The sequence below is a fragment of the Aspergillus udagawae genome (assembly GCF_001078395.1).
Source record: "Aspergillus udagawae IFM 46973 DNA, scaffold_4, whole genome shotgun sequence".
NCBI classification, from domain to species: Eukaryota; Fungi; Ascomycota; class Eurotiomycetes; order Eurotiales; family Aspergillaceae; genus Aspergillus; species Aspergillus udagawae.
In genome coordinates, this window is record NW_025091267.1 from 1,568,183 (window position 1) to 1,590,829 (window position 22,647).

Consider the following 22,647-nt stretch of genomic DNA (forward strand, 5'->3'; position numbering starts at 1 on the left):
ATTTGTTTCCATTATTATATCTTTGATCGTTTGCAATAGCACCGTAGACTCAAATCAACAACAAATGGAGATTTCAATATCTTAAAAAAAATAAGCGAATCCCTCAATGCCAAGTGCGAATTCCATACGCTGCTTTAATGACGCCAAATCAGCCAATACCCTGCTGAACTATGTAGCTGTCGCCCCAGCTCGAGAGAAAAAACGATACGCCGAACTCCGAGATCGCCATTCCATGCAGAGCGCAGTGATGCGAACCTATGTCTTCTTCTTCTTCCGAATCAAGCTGGCATTGAGCACATTCACGCCAGATGCCTGATTCGACTGGGCGGGAGTTGGGTTGGCCGCTTCAGAATCCCCTGGCGCACCTCCTACCTCGCCTGGCTTGTCGCTCTCCGCATCAGCCGTTTTGCGTTTTCGAACAACGGTTGTGTTGATGACAGTTGTAGCGTCCGTAGGTTTCTGACTTAACTCCGTCGTAGTATTTCTCCCCTCGACCCGTTGACCAACCCAAAGCTGATCAGCGAGCGAGGCCACTTTCTCGGCCCATGCCTTGGTGCTGGCGATAGCTTTATCCTTGGTGTCAAAGTCTTGATCGATAAGAAAGTTGATTGCCGCCTTGTAGTCTTCCTCACTCAGGACTGCGTGTCCTCTGCCCGTGTCTGGCCAAAAGAACGCACTGGGGCCCGTAGCTTGCTGTACTTTGGCAAGGGTATCAGAAGACGGGGCACTGGGTTGGGCGATTGATGATGTCTGGAGATCACTTGTGGAAGGTTGCGATGCAGCAGACGCAGACGCAGCTTCATCCTTTTGTTTGGTCTCATCGTGGGTTGTCTCTGCAGATGCAGGAAGAGCCTTCTCAACATCCCGCGAAGCAACACGAGAGCTTGTCATTTGAACTGAATTGACAAGACCTGGCGGATTAATGACAAGCCACAAGAACCCAACTAATCGACCGGCCGAGCATTCCTGTCGAAAGGACATCATCTCCCAAAACTGCGCAAGAGACTTCACGCTTCGCCAATGACCAGAATTCTCCTTGGAGCCTTCAGCTCGCGTCGACTCTGGTAGTTCATCATCCAGGTCGATCAGGAAGCGCGTCTTGGGGTCATCTGGGAAGCGAGGAACGAGACACCGGGGCGGAGCGTTGGGATTATCACAGAGCTGATGGAGAGGATAGCTATTTAACCATCTCGGCCGATCCTTGTCATCAGACCTCGCTGTGATTGGGAAGAAGCCCCGAGTCTCGAACTTGTCGCATCCTGGAACGATCAGAAACGCTGTTGCTGAACTCTTCGCCGACTCCTTAGTTTGATCAAGAAGTGCCTTTTCATGAGAGCCTGTTTCGGGCTCATATTCTCGTAGGATGGGGTCAATAACACGGCACCACCATTTGATCAACCCACGATCATCCAAGACATGCTTTTCAGGGTTCTCGATGCTTGCGGGAAACAAGTACTGATTCTGGGCGCGGGCAAACAACGACACCATCAACCGGACACCTGGCCGTTGGCGGGTTTGCACAAGGAACGATAAAAACGCATTTGAGATAAGTCTAAGAAGTGAGACCTTGGGCGCATTCTTCAGCAGATGCAGGTAGCCAGTTGAATCGGCCTTGGAGACGAAGATTGTCGTCAAATGCGCTGTGCCGTAGACCAGCACTTCGATCCCAAAGACGATCACTTCTGACTCCTCGCTTTCATCGGCACTAATGGAGACTGCGAGGAAATGATTCTCACAGAAGGTCAACTCGGGTTCTTCGCCTGGTGGAGCTGCGAAGAGAGCCGCACACGGGCTTGGGACCGACGAGATATGGCGGATCGTCACCTTTACCCCAGTGGGGAGCACCTTGGCCAAGGAATCCCCCAGGTCGACATCAACTTTCGACATTTGAGCCGTCAGAAGCTCTTATTAGGTTGAGATATTCAAGAGAAGAGGTAGCCGTGTGAGCTCAATTCCAGCATCAGACGCGTTCCAATACACGGGCGTGTCACGTGCCATTTTTCTCATGGATTTCTGGCTGGTTAAGGAAGAATTAATTCTACAAAAGAGGAGGTCTCTTTCTTAGACTCTTCACAAGTTTATTATTATGGGCTTATATGACTAGTTCCAATTAGTGTCCCCATTGGAATGCTCGCTCTATTCATGACATAAGACTGCTCGGTGAGCAAAATGCACTTAACCCAAATGCAGGCAAAAACATGGTGGAGTTATTGACACTTGACAGTCGAGCTTATCATAATGTTCAAAAATAACTGGCCGTAGCGTCGAGGTCATCAGCGTTCAGGAGCGCAACACCCTCCTTAAGCAGAGTTCTCCAGAGCGAATTACGGGTCCTGATGGGATAGCTGGGCGTCTCCCAGTATCTGGCTCCAATGCCCCTTTCCTTTGCGGTCGCGATTTGCGAGCGGAGAGTGCTGAGCTGCTTCTCTGTCAATATCGCTTCAGGCTCACCCTGCGAAACTGTGCCAATGGCATGCGCAAAGCTCGTAGACGCGATGGGAGAGATCAGGCCTGTGATGCCGGCATTCTCAGGCTCATTCAAGGACTCGAGGTGAGCATCAAAGAAGTAGTCCCGATCTGCGACAGGCCCAACCATGTCGTAGGGCGTGTTGCCTGTGCCGATCACGGTAATGGGGCCGTTGGTGATGGTCTTATTATTCTTCAGGGTTGTCAAATAACCATGCTCACGGAGTGGTTCCAAAGCGTCAATCACAGCCTTGAAGGTCTCTTGTCCAGCGGTCTTTACATCAATGAATAAGTAAAGCGTTTGGGAGACTGAAGTGTCGAACACGCCACTGATCAAGATCATTAGTCCTGTGAAAGCCAGACGCAACGAAGCTAACTCACTTGTGGGTAGGAGACGTCACAAAACGCGATCGAGGATTCTGGCGCTTGAGAACATCGAGAATTGGATTAATGTACAATGATTCCAGCGTTCTCTCTTCTGTTAGAGAAGACGTGTCATGACCGACCTGTTCGATGTTAGGAGAAGCCAAACATCGCTTATTGATGACTTTCTACTCACATAGAGTGTACCGTTGTACAGCCAGACATCTGCTTCCGTTGAGATGCATCCTTTTGAAAGAGCTTGAAAGAGATCAGACAAAGGCCATGCAGAAAATGTGAGGTAATTAAAATGCTGCTGGCTTACCGGAGTAGAAAGGCACATCTCTCCAATAATCGCTGCCCAAAGAATTAGAGCAATTCTTAAAGATTGATAAAATCCCGTGTTGACTTACTTGTGAGAATGAACTGGAATCTTATGTCAAAGCAAATCGCACTCGATTAGCTCAATTTATCCTCCAACAACTGCATGAACACAACGACTGAGAACTCACAGGTACAATTCCTCTGGTAAAGTCCGTAGGATATCCGTACTCCTGACTTCTATGGGTATTCTCGAGGACGTTCTGAAGGCCTGTCGGAAGCCCCAATACCATATCTGGCAATGCGAGGATAACGGCGGATGCCGTGACAAGCAGCGAGTGTGGCAGCAAAGTCATTTTTTCTTTGTGAGCACCAAGCAAGTATACTCTGTTGAATGAGAATTCTAAGATCAGGAACAATTTCTACGAGACTAGAACGCGATTATGTTTTCAGAATGGGATGTGATAGTCGAGACGATCGCCCCCAACACCAAGTATTTATTGATGCCAAGACAGGACTTGGAGCCAATCCCTGTCTCACGTGGAGTACAACCTCAACACAGCCATGTTCATCAGCCAACACAGGTACGATGGGCAAGCACATGGGTTTTATCCCAAATAAATGTAAGACAAATTCCCCTATCTGGACTTGAGTTCTCTCGGTCACGCCATCAGATGAGACCGGTTGATTGGCTAACCGTCGTAGAATATATATGGATTAGCCACAGTCGATAACTATACAGCAGCAAACATGGCCAGCAATCTACAAGTCCAGAGCATCAGATGATCCTAATGGGAAGCTTTGAAAGCCTATGAATCTGAAAATAACATCACATATCCCAAACACTGCCAGCCGGTTGGGAGAAGAAATACAAAAGGGACCAAATGCTCTATACTTCTCGGACAGATGGTGGCCTTGAGCCGCTCTGCGAGTCTTGTGTACTACTGCGCCTGAGACTCAAACTGCCGATGCGCTGCACCAAGTTGCTTCCAACCGCGTCGACTGCGCCTTTGGGAGCGAGCAAACTTGGACCTTGCGCGGCCGCCTCCTGAACCCTGAAGAGTTTGATTCCTGTTCCGTTCCACACGCCAACAGTGCCGGGGGTAGCTCCAGATGCTGTGCCAACCACCATCTCACTAGAGAAGATGAAGCCCCACAGCAAAGTCTCATACCAACCCAAAGACAGAGCTGACCATTCAAAAGAATGTACCCGTACAGGTGGAGGCTCTGATAAAAGCCCTTGGATTGTGAGCTCTTCTGCAAAGGAAGGAAGATTCGCAATCAAAGTGCGAGCTTCCGGGCTTGATGCAGTCTGGAAAGCCGAATCGGGAATGTGAGGAGCAATGGCCGAAATGATAGTGAGAATAGTGTGAAGAGGAAGCTCTGGTAGCCACGACTCCAGCTAAACGTGGGATTGTTAGAACAATTAGACTTGAACTACACGCACACAATCGAGTGACACTTACCCAAGCAACAGTCGGCGTAAAACCGCTGGACGCGGAGAAAATGGCGGACATGCTACTTTGACTGGTGATGCTGTTCTGCCGGGAGAACGATGGCTGCCCAGCAGGCATCTTACCTCTGGCCTTCTCAGACATTCCCCGTAATTGTAGTGGGACACTTTCATCGACAGCCGATGAGGTTGACGGCCGTCTTGAGTTCTGCAGGGAGGGTGAAGACTGTGACGGCGTGTCTTGCCCGTCATGTTGGTCGTCCGACTCGTCACCGCCGATAGCGAAAGGGCTATTCTCTTCAGGAATACGAGTCAAGGGAGAACGTGCACCCGACGACACATGAGGATCCTCTTCAGCCTGCGACAGGGTAGGGCTAGAGGACGAGTCGCGAGATGCAGCTTTAGCTTTTCTCCTTTCATTTTGGCGTTCAATTTCTTGCTGTCCACTTTCGAGAGTGAAGGCTCGGACGGCTTCGAAACGTTTCCTGTACTTTAGAATAGCATATACTAGGAACGGGTTTTCTGCGACAGTCAGTCACCGAGCCAAGCCGCTACGCAAGTGAAGGCATAGCGACACTTACTGGTGAACTGGTGTTCAAGTATCGAGTTTATGGATTCAAGCACTGAGGCTAGGAGGGCATGGTTCGTTTCGTTAGCTAGGAGGAAACTGGGAGCGGACATCGAGGAGAAGAGCTGCAGAAGTCGGGAGCATGTGGCTGGTGAAAGATGTTCCAAGTAAGGAGCCACGTTGTTGATGATCGCTAAAAGTGCTGGATAGACAGCATTCAGCTTGCCTTTGCTTGCGGTAAGCAGAGTATGGATGGACTAAAACACGTTTAGCACAGTTCGGCATGATGAATTCGGCGAAAGACAGACCATAACCAGGTAATCACCATAGGTACCCTTGAAGCCCGGAACACGAATGTTCTGAGGTAATGTCTCCTGAGCCTCAAATTTCTTGTTGAGACTTTTTCCAAAATTCGGTTCGACACTCATTGTTTGTAAAATAAAGATGCACATTCTCACAACGCCTTGCTTGGATGCGTCAGATTTGTACTCGATAGCGTAAAAGATACAGAGAATGGCGAAGTCATGGGAGCGGCTTGAGTCAATGATAAATGACCTGAATCGCTTGTTGCACTGAAGGGCCTCCCAGAACAAGATGAGCATTTCCGGAGCCCATTTGATAGTTTTCTGGCTGCCTGGAAGGTAAGAGTTCGTGACTTGCATCTGCCACTTCATCAGAACTAAGCACAGCCGGTTAGGGAATGCAGACCCACAGGTTGGTTCAAGATTCTCGTCATGCCATCGACAAGGAATTGAAAATCCTGCGGTCGGTGCAGCCGACCAAAGTAATGGCGATAATAGTTCTTCGGCGGTGTCCCACGACCATCCTCTGGGATAGGATATAGGAGGAGAACAAGAAGAAATTGTAGACAGTATATAACCAAGATCTGCTTGGAATCCTTCCAGACCACATGGTCATATGGAACTCTCCAAGATGCAGGATTGTACTTGATAGACTGCGTGAGAGCGTGGTCAATATGAGTCAATAGACAGAACCATACATCGCTGTACATACAGTATTTAGCAATGAGCATAGCAATGTGAGGACGACTTGCTTGTCAGGGCAGGTCGCAATGTAGGTAATAGCCTTAACACCCTGAACAGGTAAGAGACCTGCAGGGTCGTCAGCGGTGGTCCCATATCAAAGGCAAAGAGCCTTACTCAGCGGCATGTACATTGCCTTTCCAGTCAATGTAAGCAATAGTCGCAAAATCTCGCACCGGTTGCTTTCGAGCTCTTTGTTGGAGCCCATGGAAGTATTGCAGCCAACACCACTTTGCCATATCGAGTACGATACCTTACCCTTAGCCGTTGGGAGCTTTGGGATCGTAAAGTCCGTATAGAATAAAAGATCCAGCAGGTTGTCGATCAACTCCTCGGCCAAGGGCTTCACATCTTCGTAGTCATTGGCCCGAGGCAACGTCTCCTCCTGGCGCCCTTCAGCCTGCGCTTCATCAAACAGGACTTCTGCTTCCAGTCGAGATTCTCTAGTATTCTTCTTGCGTCGACCCCAAAAGAATTTCTCCTCCCATTCTTCTAGGTGCTCAGCCTCGTAGATGAAGGGAAGGATGCGTGTGAGTATGCGGATACAGTTGAGAACGTCTCTCTCGGGAGCGAGGTCGGCATCTGGAAAAGACGGATGATTCTTCAGAAAGGTAAGACGAGAGGTTATTGAAAGTAATAGTGTCTCCAAATTAGGTAATGCATGATCGCGCGTCCGTCGTATATCTGCGGGGGTGAATAAGCTGAATACATCCTCTGTCGACTCTGGGAGCTCCCAGAACTACGCCGAAGCAGTTAGCGAGCGGATGGTGACAAGAGACCAGATCTTATGACAAGAGAGACAAACCCTGGACCAGTAAGGATCATCAGCAGGAATATCCTTCTCCTCTGACAGACGGAAGATTCCCTGCTTGAAGACCAACTTCGACTCCGAGGCTCCCATAGTGAAGCGACACCGGCGCAGGTTGATGAGTTTATAACTTCATAGGGTGTTCAGGGGAAAGGAAGAAGATTCAATACAGAATTCAAGCGCTCTCGCGGAGGTTCTTCTGATATATATCGCTAAATGGAAGTGCCAAGTGTGGGCAAGCTGATTGTATGTTGGTGTTGTGGTTCGCTGGGCCGTCTCAGCGGGAAGTTACCTTTTGGACCAACGGACACGGAGCTCGGCCATGATGCGAGTTTGAACAAAGAGCCACAATTAAGAGCTTAAATCAATCCGCCGACCACGCTACCGGAGTTTACTAGTTGGAGGAGCAAAGCAATTTTCAAGACCTGTTAACCTCTATGTAGGTTGTGAAATTAACGCTCAATCTAATAAGCTCAAAGTACACAATCCCTTCCATTCGTGATTGCGCCGACGCCGAACAGCCCGAATTATAGACTCCCGTTACTAGCAGAGAGTCGCCTACTTCTTTCATACAACCATTTGTTACTCAATCCCAGGTTCGCGCGCTTGCCCCCTACAGGCGAAGGACTCGCTGGCCCTATGCTGGACTCCCCAAAAAGCGAGCTGCGACTGAATGTCGAAGAAGACCCGAAACTTGGCCGTCGCCCGCTCTCCTTGCCTCCATTCGAAACGGCTTTGTACAGTAGAGGACTTGTCGATGGCGAAAATGATGCGCCCGACGAAAGTCTACGCCCTGAAAGACCGGCACTTCCGGATAGGGGCGACGATGCACCTTTGCTCGCTGGAGTCGCAGTTCTTGAGGCAGACAGTCGATACCTCGGTGGTGTAATGTACGTAGTCCCCGGTGTAAGCGGTGGAGTCGCGGACGGATCAAGCCCGAGGAGGGAGCGTTGTGTAGGGGTGAGAGGGATATCGGAGAGGTCATCTTTGGGTCGGAACAAAGGGTATAATGCAACCAGGATGTTCAACGCAAGAATGAGCTGCACGACGTGCAGCGCGAGGTCTGGATAAGCGGGGTACTGGCCCAAGTTCTGTAGGCGGAGCGAACTGCGGAATCTTGGTCAGAAAGATCAAATTGCAATTATGCTCGAACCAACTGGGCTATCGCTCACTATGATTTGACGGTGTTTCCGAATACCCAGGTCGCAACCAAGGCAGCCCCATTCCAAATAAGCTTTCGAATATTGCGATCTCCGAATGTTCCAGCATTCTGTCGCCTTACAACTTCATTGAGACGAGGATGGCGCCATTTTCCGGGCGTCCGTGAGGCATCGGGGACAGGGGCGAGCACCGATACGGCTCTGGGTGTAGATGGAGCAGATTGGGACGCCATTGATATTTGCCAGAAAAGAAACAGAAAGGCCACTAGCTGAGATCAGAAAACACGAATTATGATCGCCAATAGTACTACGAGGGACTCACCTTGAAGAAAAAGCGATCAGTGTGTGCGTTAAAACTTACCTTTTGAATCGACCTGACGAGCTGGACTTAAATCGTGTGCACATTTGCGTGTGGTCGTGCAGGCGTCTCAATGGTCGACCTGGACCATCACTGCCAATATGGCAACAGCTGCTTGCGAGTTAAGATGTGCTGGGCGGAAATGTGTGTGTATTGTTTTGACGCGACGCTCAAGAAGATAGCAAGAATGACTGCTTAGTGTTCACAGGCAACAGACGCCGCTGCCGCGAGATTTTCAGCTAACCCCCGTAAGCTAGACGCGGCTCTCGGTCCGTTCCCCACATCCAGAACGACTCCATAAGCAGCTGAACCCCCTCACGTCATTTCGTTCATCCATCTCTGAAGGGGACTACGACGTCTTAAAACCAACCTCTAATTAACTCGTAGCTCTTGGTTTGATAGACCAGCCTCTAAATTCAAAGGGCTTCGCACAATGGCCTCAGAGTCGTCAGCCTTGGCGAGACTGGATGCCTTGGCCTCTGATATTCTAGCTGACTGGAACATTTACACGACTTTGATCGCATGCGCTCTGATTGCGTTCACCGTATACTCATTTGTTACGTCGAAAGACGCCGATATCCACCCTTTCTTACTCGCTCGGCAATCAACAGCTTTCCCTGTACGTCAACCTGGAGAATCAGCGGCATATAGAAGCCTTGAGACTCCGCACGGATACCCACTCAGATCGGGACTCAATATCAAGGACCCTGGTGCACCAAAATGGACGAGTGGAAGAAGAGGTGACCTCCGTGATATCTGGAAGGCTGCTGTGCGTGGTGCAGTGTCAGAGAGTGGTGCAATCTCTGGGAAACAAGGGAAGATCTATACGGTGCTTGGAAAGAAAGCCGTCGAGCATTCTTTGGACCAAGTCACACAGGAAATCAATGTCATCGGCCATCGTCTGCAGGAATCTGGCGTCAAATCGGTTGCTGTGTGTCTGACAGACTCGGTTGAGCTCCTGGCTGCAATTTTTGGTTCGGGCCCTTCGGTTCTTCTTCCAAGTACTTATCGAGCTGACTTGATGATACTTAGCTGGTGCCTTCTATGGCTTCAAGACGATTATTATCCCTCACAACCTCGAACCTCAAGTTCTCTCTGGTCACCTAGAAAAGTCGCAGGCAGATGCTTTAATTGCCGAGGCCGGTGCCCTGGACTTGTCCCTGGTGGCTAAGAACAACAAACAACTCTCTCAGGTCATTTGGGTCGCTAAGATTGGAAGCCAGCACATGGACTGGAATCAAGTGCCAGGAGATGTTCAGGGAAGCTTGGAGGTAGCCGTATGGCATGAGTTGGTTGAGGAAAAGAAGGACCTGACCGGCTTAGATGTTCCCAGCTGGGACCCCAACTCTCCTGCGCCCTCTGTGACCACTGTATGGCCGACCAAGTCTCAAGTGGGCGATCTCATTGAATTCCAGCCAGAGGTTAATTTTCTCGTCTGACCGTTTCCCCTTGCAATCACCACTAACTCCAACCAGAATCTTGTCGCCGGAATCGCGGGATTGACCTTCTCCTTGCCTCGGAATCAGCGATTCAACCCCGACGATCTGGTCCTTTCGATCGATTCTCTCTCACGTTCATACCCACTGTGCCAGATCATGAGTGCACTTTTCTCGAATTCTTCTATCGCTCTCAACTCTGTTGCTGGCGAGGGCGTTGATTTTGCCTTGGCTACTGTTGGAGTATCGCCTACCGTCATTGTTGCTTCTTCCCGCACCATGTCCGAGTATCATGCCAGGCACATGGAACCCCAAGCCGGTGTCCTGACGTCGATCGTCCGCTGGTCCCAGCTGCGCAAACTAGATGCTGGAGTCATGCCTTCTCGTGGCTTACTAAATCAGGTTGCTAGTATCGGACCAACCGCTGAACTCTCCCTCGAGAAGCTCCGCCTGTTATGTGTCTCCCATCGGGCTGATGCCGACCCGGCTGCGCGCCTGACATCAGCGCAACTGGCAGATCTTAAAATCTTCCTAGGTGCTCGCGTTGTGTACGCCCTGACTGGCGCGGGCGTGGCAGGTGCTGTCTCCCAGACCAACGTCTTTGACTACCGACGCTCCACGGGACCGAGCCACTTTGGCGCCCCCTTGAGCTCTGTTGAGCTTCATTTGACTGGCGTGTCCGATGGAAACCCACTCGAAGGACAGGTGGGTGCCATACTTTCAGATTTTTTCTTTCCCTTTCCTTGTCTTATTCCATTCACTGACTGCTCCCGAATAGATTACTGTTTCCGGCCCCGCTGTTGTCTCTGGTAAGACCAATCTTTCGTCGCGGGGCCGCATACGAGAGGACAACACCCTGGAGCTTTCTCTTTGAAACTATCCATATCTCGGGTTATGACATTGACAGCGCATGTATTTCGAGCGTGCCCTTTTATTTCTTTCATTTACCCCCGTAGGCTACTGAGCCACTGCCGGTTTTGAAGATGGATCGCTAGTCCTTTGATTTCATTGCGGCGAGCGCTGCCATTCCACAAGATAGGATGAATGGCAAATACAATATTGAGACAAATTTCTAAGGTGGTAATATACATATCATTAAACAGCCAATGGTGATGCAACAGTGTCAAGACTAATGCAGGAGCTGGCTCTGTTGATAGCCCAGCGTCGGTTTTTGCTGGACTTTCTCGGGGGCCAGTTCCTTTTGGCTGGCAATCAATAGACGCAAGTGGTTCAGGTGTCTCTTCAGAGGACCGGACACAGCTTTGTCATTTGCGACGCCCTCAACCTGAAGTGCGAGCGTAATTCCGTTGTAGATAGGCATGTTCTCCTGGAGCATGCGATCGACTGCAAACCAGTCCGTGACATCGCGGAAAAAGTTACCTGCCTCCCAGTTCGCCATGAGGCGCTGAGCATAGGCATGCACATCGCCGGACTCATCCTTGCCTCCCAGTTCATTCACAGCACGAGCAGCGCTAAGCTCAAGGAGAGTACCGATGACAAATGGTTGTCGTTTGGGATCTTCTTGTATGCTCTTGATATTTCTCCGGGAATGCTCCGGAGCTTCCATCAGCGCGGCAAACTGCTTGGCCATGCCAAGAGCCTTGGAGACTGCGGGATCCTTGAACTGCCCCTTCTGAGCTTTCCGGTGGAGCTCGAAGAAGATACGCTGGACAATTCCGTTGTGGTTCAAGCGAAGACCAGTCCGTTCTACCTGCTTCGCACATTCGAGGATGGCACCGAGTGCGTCGGCCTCACCAGCTTTGCGCACAGTCCATTCCCAGTTCGCGAGGCTCAATTTTCTCTTCGACGTTTGTAGCCCACCAACAAAAGGTGCAAGGTTCTGCCAGTCTTGCTTCGTCTTCATGAGCAAGACAACGTCCTTGAATTCTTTCTTTGGTGGTCTGGACAGCGGATCCATGGGCCGAAGTTGGTAAGGCTCACCGTTGTCGCCAATATTTACCGTCACGGGTTGCTGCTCAAGTTTCTCCGCATATTTCTTTCGAAACATCAACCTCCTTTGCTCAGTATTCAAGCCAAAAGGTATGAAAAGCTCTTCTCGGAAACGTTTGAGGGCCTGGTCTAGTTCGGGGGAAGATGTCGGAGGGAATGTGGGAATTGCTAATTGCAAATCAGGTCAGTGACCTTTGCTGCGCGAGATCGTCTGCTGTTTGATTTAGACCAGTGCTTACCATTATGTGAATATGTACGACTTTGTGTAATAGACCCAATGGATTGACGCAGATAGCTGCTGGTCTGGCAACGGAAGAGCCTGCCAACGGCGCTTTGCGCCATTTTATGTCTGCCCTGGAAGCGAAATTGAGGATAGTGCGCTTTTATGAAATGGCAAACCAAGATACTGGATGACCGAAGGAGGATTCAGAACAGTTCGAGAGATGAGATGAATTTACTTTCTGGACAAAAATTCCCCGGCATATCGAACTCTTGGTGAGACCGAACAGGCAATTTGAGGCTTGGCGGAAATTCTGCCGGACCGGATCAACCTCCGCCAGCGAGAATTGCGGTCTTCACCAGATTCTATCACAATCAAGGAGCTGACCATCACGCTCAACTTCTACACTGATGGCGACCTTTTCTCCTATATTGCGGCAGCTGGGCTGCTCGAGGTCCTTTATGAAGGCAGACGGATTGCTGCGACCCCAGTTCAGCCGGTCCATCAGCACGACATATTCCCCGAAGCCAGAGCCTGCACCTCTTCCTTCCAAACTCCCAAAGTCGTTTCTTTCACAAATACCTACTCGGTTGCAACCAAATGCTGGTAATTGAGCCAAATCGTCAGACTTTTCGCCGTTTTTGCTTTGTCTAATATCCAAGAACAGGACGCAAGAAGCTCAAAGTCTATCCACCACCCCCGACACCTCGTGCAAATTGCAAAGACCCCGTCGCAGCATTGACAGAATCTCAACTAGCCGCTCTTGACCCCACTGGTGAGCGTAGGGCTCTGTTTGACTACCGCCGAAACCCCCGAAGTGTGAAAGTGGGCGACATTCTCCGTGTGACATTCAAGAACGGAGACCCATTCTCGGGCGTGTGTCTCAGCATCCGTTTGCGGGGCATTGATACTTCTTTTCTTCTCCGGAATGAGCTCACGAGGGTTGGCGTAGAGATGGCCGTGAAGGTCTTCAGTCCAAACGTCGAGAGTGTGGAAATTGTACAGAGGACGGAGAAGAGGAAGAGAAGAGCGAGACTGTACTACATGAGGTATGTATCACCATACGATGATGGGCACCACCGGGAAGAAGGTTCCTCCTGTGCAGTGAAGCTAATATTTACCTCTCTCCAATTTACAGGAAGCCAAGGCACGATATGAGAAGCGTCGAGAACATTGTGTCGAACTACCTGCGGCAGAAGTCCGTTCTTACCGGTCAGCGTTCAGCCGGTCCACGGAGACAGAGACGGTGAATTGCAGCAATTTCTATCCTGTCTGTATTATGACTTTGGCGAAATGTATTATACTACTATACTTGCACACGGATATTCGGGAATCGACATTTGTTGGCGCACGCATTGAGACCGGAATAGAGACCATTTACAGTCAGCATCTACTGCTTTGGCAACGGGAACTGTCGTCTGGGGATTATATTGGCCTCTACTAATCCCAGACAGTCCTACAATAAACGAGCTATCATGATCGGTGATCGGTACTCAATTCCCCCGTCGAGGTTGTCCCCTCGAAAGGAAATGCCCGTGAAGCTTGAACCTCAGCAATGTCTCTGGAAATAGAGCCACCAATCCTATAGGCCTACCTGGTTCATGAAACACGATGCTACCTGGATGAGTGAACAGACGCAACGGATCTTGCAACTGTAGCAATGTAGACAAAAGCTCCAGAGTGACTAGTGTTATGTCGCATGACGACACCAGACATTAGTAAGTCTTTCGAGTCATACGAAAATTCTGGAAGACGTGGCTTCGCTTACAAGGTGGCTGAATGTTGTAACGGGGAAATTCCCCTCAGACGGTTTCTGGGCGCCAACCCAATCTGTCTTGGTCGGCACGATCTGATATGGTACGTTGGCGTCCAGTCCAATGACAGCCGTTCCGTGAATCGATCGCAGGTGCCTAGCCAGTGGGCAGTGCTGTACACCTAGATTGCCATGCCAGGAGATCCAAGAAACACTGGCCCCAGCTTCTTGCGCCGAGGTCGCTTAGACACCATCAGCCTGGTCGTCTTGCGCTAATCGCAAGACGTTTCAATAATAATCGCGATGGCTTCAGCGCTCATCAATTTCAAACTTAACGCTCACTCTTGCTTCTTATGAGATCGAGGATGAGCTCCGGGGTCGATTGATATCGCTGTTTATCGAACCGCAGGCGACCATGTTGAATCTCCTCCTTAGGCAGACTTGGACGCTGACAGTCAAGAATCTACTCATCGTCCTTGTGCGCCCATCAGTCACAACCACCCTCAGGGCTCTGGTCTTACCAGTGATTTTCGTTGCTTTCATGTATATTACCTGAGTTGCCCGTTGTTTAGATGAAAGGCCGTCACTAATTGAAGTAGATCCTTCGCAAAGAACCTTTTCATTCCTCCATCAGAGTATGGCGTCGGCAGTCCCACCCCCCTCCGTTCGCTAGGAGCTGCGCTAGGTGCCGTCTCAGGGAATAGAGACAAGGTGGTATTCGTCCACAATGGCCTGACTGGCGGCGATGTTGAGCAAGTCATCAACCAAGTTGCGGATCCCCCAAAGGCCAGCGCAAAGCAAGTGCATATTCTTTCGTCGGAGGATGAGCTACGAGAGTTGTGTCGAACGTCGCTTCGTGGAGTGTCATCATGCATAGCTGCGGCTATCTTTTACTCTTCTCCCACTGAAGGACCAAACGGATACTGGAATTACTCCATTCGTACGGACGGTTCGCTAGGTGTTGGGATCAAAGTCAACCGAAACGACAATGATCAGGAGACCTACCTCCTTCCGTTCCAGCATTCGATTGACTGGGCGATAGCGCAGGTCAACTCGACCAACAACGGTGGCACGCTACCGAGTCACGTACGCTTAATGAATATACTGCTTGTGGCCTGCTCAAACTAATCCTGGTATAGGTTGAGGAATACCCGTTCACGTCCCTTACCCAAAAAGAACGACAGGAACAAATCCGGACCCGCTACATGGGCGCCATTATTGACATTATCGCCGTGGCTATCTTCATTGAAGTTGTGGGCGTCACGTACCAGCTTACTGGGCTTATAGCGATGGAACGAGAGCTCGGCATGAGCCAGCTGATAGATTGCATGATGCCCAACACCTCCCACTGGCAATCGCAAGCTGCTCGGTTCATTGCGGCACACCTGGCTTTGGATATCGTGTACTGCCCTGCATGGATTATCTCCGGTGTAATCCTGAAATTTGGGGTGTACGGCAAGACCTCGGCTGGAATCGTGATAATCTACAACGTGCTGGCGGGTCTCGCATTGTCATCCTTCTCCATATTCGGCGCCTCGTTTTTCAGGAAGGCTCAGCTCAGCGGTATCACTGTCGTTATCGTTTGTTTGATTTTGGGAGTAATCGCGCAGCTGGCACCTGCTTCGACAAACGGTGCTGTTATCATTCTCAGTCTTCTATTCCCACCAATGAATTTTGTTTACTTCTTTGTTCTCATGGCTCGATGGGAGAGGCAGGGTCTCGCTACGGACCTCGTGCGCGCAGCTCCAAAGAATCCGTGGACAGTTCCTGGTATAGCCCTCTGGATTTTACTGATTGTTCAAATCATCGTCTATCCCCTGCTGGCCGCCGTAATCGAGCGAGTTCTTTATGGCACCAAGTCTAAGAGTCGAAGGATGGTGAACTCCGACGGCTCGACCGCTGTGCGTTTAAATGGATTTACCAAGGAATATCAGCCAAGTTGGTTCTACCGCAAGGTAGCTCCGCGGTTTGGAAGCAGCCGACAGAGTGTGCTGGCCGTGAACGACCTGTCCATGGACGTTAGGAAAGGAGAAATTGTGGTCCTCCTCGGTGCAAATGGCTCGGGCAAATCTACGACACTGGATGCCATCTCGGGTTTGACGACAATCACCTCCGGAAGTATCAATGTGGACTACGGCGACTCCGGCGGACGGTTTGGTCTCTGCCCACAGAAGAACGTTCTCTGGGATACGCTTACTGTGAAAGAGCATATCAAGATATTTAACAGGCTGAAGAGCACCGGAGAAGTGGACAGTAATGAGCAGCTTCTGAAATTGCTAAACGACTGTGACCTGGCTCAGAAGGTGAACTCGCGTTCGAAGACGCTCTCGGGGGGTCAGAAACGGAAAGTTCAATTGGCCATGATGCTTACTGGCGGCTCGTCGATTTGCGCTGTTGATGAGGTTTCATCTGGAATTGATCCAATTGCACGCGCCAAAATATGGGACATCCTTCTTGCAGAAAGAGGATCGCGGACAATCCTATTGACCACTCATTTTCTGGATGAGGCAGACCTTCTCGCCGATCACATTACAATCTTATCCACGGGTTCGCTCAAGGCGCAGGGCTCGAGCGTTGAGCTAAAGGATAGACTGGGTTCTGGTTATCGAATTCATGTGCTCAATGTCCCTGGCTCAGAGAAGGCATCTGGTCCACAGTTCGACAGTATCGCAAAAGAGGTACATTTTGACGATACCGTCTACTTCGCGAAGGATTCCGCAGAAGCTTTTCGTCTGATGTCAATGTTAGAAGAAGAAGGTGTCACAGAATATCGCGTCAGCGGGCCGACGATAGAGGATGTCTTTCTCAAAGTTGCAGAAGAGTTGGACTCGGAGAGACTACGAGAAGAGCCTCACGCCGTACCGAAGGAAACGACTTACACTGAAAGGAACCCTGGAAGAGGTGGCAGTGAAAGGCTTCAGCTCTTGACCGGAAAACGCATTGGCATGTTCCTTCAGTCGTGGTATTTGTTTCGCAAGAGGGTTACAATATTGCGCCGCAACCCTATCCCATACTTGGCCGCTTTGCTCATCCCAGTCGTTGCGGCCGGACTTGTTACTCTTTTCCTGAAGGGTATTACAAAGGCAGGTTGTTCTGGTGATAGCACATATCATGCATCTGGCTTCGTGTCACTGGCGTCTCTGGACAACTTCAAATTTGTTGTTGGTCCTCGAGATAAGGTGTCTACTACCGCTCTTGAGAGCTTCATTGGCTCTCTATCTGGTCCGATAGAGTCGGCTCAGAATGCATCTTTGAACCTCGAGTCTCGATTTCACCTGGTGAACAGTCTCACGGAATTCGAAGATTATATATCTCAAATCTATGCCAACATAACACCTGGCGGTTTCTACCTGGGAGACACATATTCTGCGCCTACATTCGCGTGGAAGGGAGACAACGGTCACTTCCCGCTATCCGCTGTCACTCAGAATGCGATGGATATCTTCTTGACCAACGTGCCTATCTCTTTCCACTTCCAGTATTTTGACATTCCATGGCAGTCAGATTCTGGGAAGGCACTGCAGCTGATCGTCTACTTTGGTCTTGCTATGTCGGTATACCCTGCTTTGTTTGCTCTCTACCCCACCGTTGAGCGTCTGAAGAATGTCCGAGCGTTGCATTTCAGTAACGGGGTGAGAGGCGTCTCGCTTTGGCTAGCATACCTGGTATTTGACTTCTGCATTGTCGTCGCATCCAGCGTCGTTGCAATAGTCATCTTCAGGGCCGTGTCGGATATATGGTACCATGCCGAATATCTCTTTGTCGTTTTCTTCCTCTACGGGTTGTGCACAACGATACTATCATATGTGGTATCTCTCTTCTCTAAGTCTCAGCTTGCGGCCTTCGCAATTGCGGCCGGCGGACAGTGCGTCTTGTTCTTGATTTACTTCATCGCCTACATGTCAGTATTGACATATGCACCTACCCAGAAAGTCGATGAGTACCTTGAGATAACGCATTTTACCATTGGTCTCATTGCACCATCGGGGAATCTGCTTCGAGCAATGTTCACTTCGCTGAATACGTTCTCTATTCTATGTCGAGGACGAGAAATCGCCTCGTACCCGGGTGAAATCACTCTCTACGGAGGCCCAATCCTCTATCTGATCTGTCAATCCCTTGTTCTGTTTGGATTGCTTCTTTGGATTGATGGAGGGCCTGTGATTTCCAAGATGAGGAGAAAAGTCAAGCAGAACCAGGTGGAAGAGAAGAATACTGTCGATGGAGACGTTGCCGCTGAATTAGCACGAGTGGAAAACGCAACCGACGGGTTACGAGTTCTGCACCTCACGAAGAAGTTCAAGAAGTCCGTCGCAGTGGATGACGTGACATTCGGGGTGCCGAAGTCTCAAGTTTTTGCTCTCTTGGGGCCAAATGGAGCAGGAAAAACCACCACAATATCTCTCATCCGCGGTGATATGGTACCTTCCGACAATGGAGGAAATATTTTTGTGAACGATGTTTCGGTTTTGAAGAATCGTGCAGCAGCACGCTCCCAACTTGGGGTCTGTCCGCAGTTTGATGCAATGGATCAAATGACCGTGATTGAGCACCTGGAGTTCTATGCTCGCATCCGTGGTGTGGCCGATGTGAAGCACAACGTCACGGAAGTAATGCGTGCTGTGGGGCTTACTACTTTCCAGCACCGCATGGCAACAAAACTGTCAGGGGGTAATAAGCGTAAGCTTTCTCTCGGTATTGCTTTGATGGGCAACCCTCTAGTCCTGCTGCTGGATGAGCCTAGCTCTGGCATGGACGCAGCCTCAAAGCGTGTCATGTGGAAGACATTGGCGTCTGTAGTTCCTGGACGCTCCATTGTGCTGACGACCCACTCCATGGAGGAGGCAGATGCGCTGGCAACCCGGGCAGGAATTATGGCCAAGCGTATGCTGGCGCTGGGGACAACTGATTACCTGCGAAAGAAGTACGGCAACAAATATCATGTCCATCTAGTCCATTCACAGGCACCGCACACTACGGACGAATCTATGGGACGCATCCGCGATTGGGTGCAAGAGAACTTCCCTGGTGCCATGATAGAGCAGAAGACCTATCATGGGCAGCTACGGTTCAGTATCCCTGCAACAGCGGCGTCTTCATCTTCGAAGACAGATATCACTGCATATGCTGAGAGTCCTGTCGCCGAGGAAGAAGAGCTCGGACGCGAACTCAGATATCAATCATGGCCTATGGTTCAAGGAGGCCCAAGAGCTGCCAACAACAGCATCGTCAGCACCTTATTCTCGAAGCTGGAGCAGAGCAAGGCTGTTCTAGGCGTCCAGTATTACTCTGTCAGCCAAACTACATTGGACCAAGTCTTCCTCGCCATTGTTGGGCAGCATAATATCCGGGAGGAGAATGCTGGATAGACCCGAATCTTGTATTAGCTTTCCTGGCCGGTTATTTCATTGCTCGTCTTGCATTTCATTTTGTTGCTGATACCAACCATGCACCTCTCCTCTCAATTTCTCATATGATCGATTGATTTTCCTACAATATCTTTTGTACATATGAACCTGAACTGCTGGGGGCTTAAAAGCATTTCAACTTTGGCCAGTCTGTATAAAGTACGGAGCAAATCCTCTCCCTCTTCTGCTATCTATGTATCAATATCACAATCTTCCATTCTCGACCCCCACGCTGGTGGTACCCCAGGGCCACAGGCCATCCCCCGCCTCCTGGTGCTGATCGTTTTTCTCCACATCTCCATAAGCTTCATCCCTTCATCAACTCGGCAATTCTAAAATCATCGACCTCGTATTAATATTGACCGACGTATCAAAATTGGCTGGAACTGAACGAAGAGTCATGACTGACACATCGGCTACGAAGTTCAACGATTTCCACCTATCATCTCCCAGACGAGGATGACACGCCTTATTCTCGGTCTTACCCCGACTGCTCGATTACTCCGCATCGGGAATGTCACCTTGTCCATCACCGCGAATCTTAACATTGACCAATAGACCGGCGAACCAAGGAGTTCTTTGTGCTGGTGCTGGCATTCTCCCCGAAGGTCTCTGAATCGCTCAATGGCCAACACGGCTGCATGACGATGTCGAACCCCCACGTCGTACTACTGGTTTGTAGCTTTCAACCCCGCAAAATGTGCCGGAAGCAAGGCCGAAGCTTGTGAGCTCCAACCTGGGGTATGATAGAATCTTTGGCTCGTTTGGGGTGGGGTGGAGATGCTCCAGCGTTGATACTTCCTCATATGGAATTTACCTTTGTGACGGTTATCCTACGCCTCTTATGGCATGATATGAGAACCTGGGCAATGAGCTCTCCGCTTTGGCATTGGGGATATATCAAGCTACTCCCATTCAAATACCAACTGGATCCAACTTCCACCCAGAAATAGGCTCTGAGACGTCTACATTTTCAGCTGCTCATCGATACCACCGCTGACTTGCAGAGACGAAGCAACGAGAAGGCAATATGGGCGACAGATCTACCGGGCCACAGCATGGCTCCAAAATCAATGCTGCAGAGACGCCCACTATTATACACAGCGAAAATACTCAACTTGAACCAGTATGGAAGACGGCGAAACAAATAGATGGCGACACAGCCATGGCTCTGTTTAACGATCCGGACGAGCTTCATGAAGAGGTAGATCCAGCCGAGGCGAGAAGAGTGCTGTGGAAGATCGACTTGATGATCCTTCCATACCTTGCCGTCTGCTATGCATTTTTCTACATTGATAAGGTATGTCGGCCTGAAAGTAATTCTCACTTGACTGGACTGATGTTCGATTTCGATATTCAGACAACACTGAGCTATGCAGCTATCTTCGGAATCGTTGATGACCTCAAGCTCCATGGAACTCAGTATAGCTGGCTCAGCAGTATATTCTACTTTGGTTTCCTGGCCTGGGCTTTCCCTACGAACTTTCTCCTGCAGCGTCTGCCGATCGGTACGTGTTCCATACTGCCATGTGGAAGGATAGAATTGTAACTTTTTGCGTGGGTGATAGGAAAGTACCTGGGCGCCAATATCTTCATGTGGTATGTACAACCGAGGCGCCGGGCAGACCCTCTCCCTTTCTTTACAAAAAGCATTATACTGATGAATATCAGGGGAGTCTTCCTCATGATCCAGGCAGCATGCCATAACTTCACCACGCTAGCTGTTCTTCGAGCGTTAGGAGGCGCGGCAGAAGCCTGCGCCGACCCTGCTTTTATGTTGATTACCAGCATGTTTTACACAAGAAAAGAGCAGCCTGTCCGAATTGGCCTGTGGTATACCGCGAATGGTATTGGTATTGCACTTGGTGGCCTGTTGGGTTATGGGATTGGACATCTCAAGGGTGCGCTTCCATCATGGAAGTACGAATTCCTCGTCATGTAAGTCCAAGGTACTAGAAACTAGCAACATGGTGACTTGCTAACTGAGGTGCAGCGGCGCCCTTTGCTCTTCCTGGGGCATAATTATGTTCATTTTCCTTCCGGATTCGCCCGTCTCTGCACCGGGTCTTACCCCCAGGGAACGACGAGTTGCCGTTGAACGGTTGAGAGAGAACCAGACAGGAGTTGAGAACAAGCATCTCAAGCCTTACCAGGTTCTAGAGGCATTCAAGGACTACAAACTATACATTTTCTTCATGCTAGGTTGTGTCTGTGAGTATTATCCTCTCGTCACACAGACCAGCATCTAATTTACACAGGCAACATTCCCAATGGCGGTATCTCAAACTTCGGCACCTTGATCATCAAGGGCTTTGGATTTTCAACTCTGGTCACCACCCTGATGCAGGTATGGTTGTTCTCTATTTTAGCCGATATTCATCGAATTTTTAGTAACACTGTTCTAATATAGATTCCCTACGGCGTCATCATCGCACTCTCCATCCTTCTTTGCGTCTACCTCAACGACCGCTTCGAGAACCGTCGCTGTGTCTTCATCCTGTTATTCCTGCTCCCCAATATCGCCGGCGCCTTTGGCCTGCGCTTCGTCCCGCTACACCAGAAAGTCGGCCGCCTGATCTGCTACTATCTCACGGGACCATACAACGCAGCCTTTGTCTTGATTCTGAGCATGCAGATCGCGAATACTGCAGGTACTGTCCCATTCTGCGTGATGCTCTTCCTCGGAGCAGTGACGGTCTAATAGGATGATGCAGGACATACAAAGAAGGTCGTCACGAACGCAGTCCTCTTTCTGGGCTACTGTACTGGGAACATTGCGGGTCCCTTTTTTTACAAGACGAGTCAGAAGTACGTTGTCTTCCCATCTATACCACGATCATCATCGTTGATTAATTCTCGCTCGAATTGCCCCCCTCTGACTTTGTCGCAGACCAACCTACACCCTCGGCATCTGGTCCATGATCGTCTCGCATCTGATCGAGGTCGTTCTTATCTCCGTACTTGGCCTTCTCCTCCGGTGGGAGAACAAGAAGCGGGATCGAATCCAGTCGCAGATGCAGGGTGGACTTGAGGGACGAGATCTGGATTCTACTGCGTTTTTGGATTTGACGGATCGGGAGAATCTCAAGTATGTTTTTCATCCTTTATGGAAAATCATTTATGAGATGGCTAATTCGCATTTCCCCGCAGTTTCCGCTATATATACTGAATCAACTTAGGGTCGATGAAGGATCTATGGATCTAAGAACATGAATGCAGTCTAACGACATTTTGCAGCCTTTGGTAGCATCAAATATGGAGATGTTGAGAACGTCAGACGTTATGCAGCAACCAATCAAATGCATGTGCGCTTTTAAACTCCCTCTTTCATAAATGCTGCTCC

The 22,647-nt window shown here is 49.9% G+C and overlaps 9 protein-coding genes across 9 annotated transcripts; 4 read left to right on the plus strand and 5 right to left on the minus strand.

Annotated features, from left to right (window-relative positions):
* Positions 1-255: 255 nt before the first annotated feature.
* Aud_005942 (H3 histone acetyltransferase RTT109) lies at positions 256-1,887 on the minus strand (the record flags this gene model as incomplete). The annotated part of the gene is made up of 1 exon (XM_043290851.1): positions 256-1,887. The coding sequence occupies one exon, from the start codon at positions 1,885-1,887 to the stop codon at positions 256-258; it is 1,632 nt and encodes a 543-aa protein (XP_043146786.1).
* A 355-nt stretch (positions 1,888-2,242) lies between these two features.
* Positions 2,243-3,503, minus strand: Aud_005943 (uncharacterized protein; the record flags this gene model as incomplete). Its single annotated transcript, XM_043290852.1, has 5 exons — positions 2,243-2,795; positions 2,848-2,972; positions 3,026-3,183; positions 3,240-3,252; positions 3,339-3,503. The coding sequence occupies 5 exons, from the start codon at positions 3,501-3,503 to the stop codon at positions 2,243-2,245; spliced, it is 1,014 nt and encodes a 337-aa protein (XP_043146787.1).
* Positions 3,504-4,036: 533 nt separating this feature from the next.
* On the minus strand, positions 4,037-7,112 carry Aud_005944 (Hid1 family protein; the record flags this gene model as incomplete). The annotated part of the gene is made up of 8 exons (XM_043290853.1): positions 4,037-4,549; positions 4,614-5,122; positions 5,182-5,425; positions 5,477-5,830; positions 5,881-6,123; positions 6,183-6,280; positions 6,329-6,950; positions 7,017-7,112. 8 exons carry the CDS (start codon positions 7,110-7,112, stop codon positions 4,037-4,039), a joined length of 2,679 nt encoding a protein of 892 aa, XP_043146788.1.
* Positions 7,113-7,546: 434 nt separating this feature from the next.
* Positions 7,547-8,412, minus strand: Aud_005945 (uncharacterized protein; the record flags this gene model as incomplete). Its single annotated transcript, XM_043290854.1, has 2 exons — positions 7,547-8,126; positions 8,192-8,412. 2 exons carry the CDS (start codon positions 8,410-8,412, stop codon positions 7,547-7,549), a joined length of 801 nt encoding a protein of 266 aa, XP_043146789.1.
* Positions 8,413-8,970: 558 nt separating this feature from the next.
* Aud_005946 (uncharacterized protein) lies at positions 8,971-10,847 on the plus strand (the record flags this gene model as incomplete). The annotated part of the gene is made up of 4 exons (XM_043290855.1): positions 8,971-9,511; positions 9,570-9,958; positions 10,013-10,678; positions 10,752-10,847. The coding sequence occupies 4 exons, from the start codon at positions 8,971-8,973 to the stop codon at positions 10,845-10,847; spliced, it is 1,692 nt and encodes a 563-aa protein (XP_043146790.1).
* A 255-nt stretch (positions 10,848-11,102) lies between these two features.
* Aud_005947 (uncharacterized protein) lies at positions 11,103-12,265 on the minus strand (the record flags this gene model as incomplete). The annotated part of the gene is made up of 2 exons (XM_043290856.1): positions 11,103-12,091; positions 12,163-12,265. The coding sequence occupies 2 exons, from the start codon at positions 12,263-12,265 to the stop codon at positions 11,103-11,105; spliced, it is 1,092 nt and encodes a 363-aa protein (XP_043146791.1).
* Positions 12,266-12,553: 288 nt separating this feature from the next.
* On the plus strand, positions 12,554-13,393 carry Aud_005948 (mitochondrial 54S ribosomal protein bL19m; the record flags this gene model as incomplete). Its single annotated transcript, XM_043290857.1, has 3 exons — positions 12,554-12,749; positions 12,811-13,192; positions 13,282-13,393. The coding sequence occupies 3 exons, from the start codon at positions 12,554-12,556 to the stop codon at positions 13,391-13,393; spliced, it is 690 nt and encodes a 229-aa protein (XP_043146792.1).
* A 918-nt stretch (positions 13,394-14,311) lies between these two features.
* Positions 14,312-19,265, plus strand: Aud_005949 (putative ABC transporter; the record flags this gene model as incomplete). The annotated part of the gene is made up of 3 exons (XM_043290858.1): positions 14,312-14,439; positions 14,496-14,982; positions 15,036-19,265. The coding sequence occupies 3 exons, from the start codon at positions 14,312-14,314 to the stop codon at positions 19,263-19,265; spliced, it is 4,845 nt and encodes a 1,614-aa protein (XP_043146793.1).
* A 1,069-nt stretch (positions 19,266-20,334) lies between these two features.
* Positions 20,335-22,517, plus strand: Aud_005950 (putative MFS allantoate transporter; the record flags this gene model as incomplete). The annotated part of the gene is made up of 10 exons (XM_043290859.1): positions 20,335-20,604; positions 20,665-20,812; positions 20,873-20,903; positions 20,976-21,242; positions 21,298-21,515; positions 21,563-21,651; positions 21,715-21,955; positions 22,019-22,112; positions 22,195-22,392; positions 22,484-22,517. 10 exons carry the CDS (start codon positions 20,335-20,337, stop codon positions 22,515-22,517), a joined length of 1,590 nt encoding a protein of 529 aa, XP_043146794.1.
* Between the last annotated feature and the right edge of the window lie 130 nt (positions 22,518-22,647).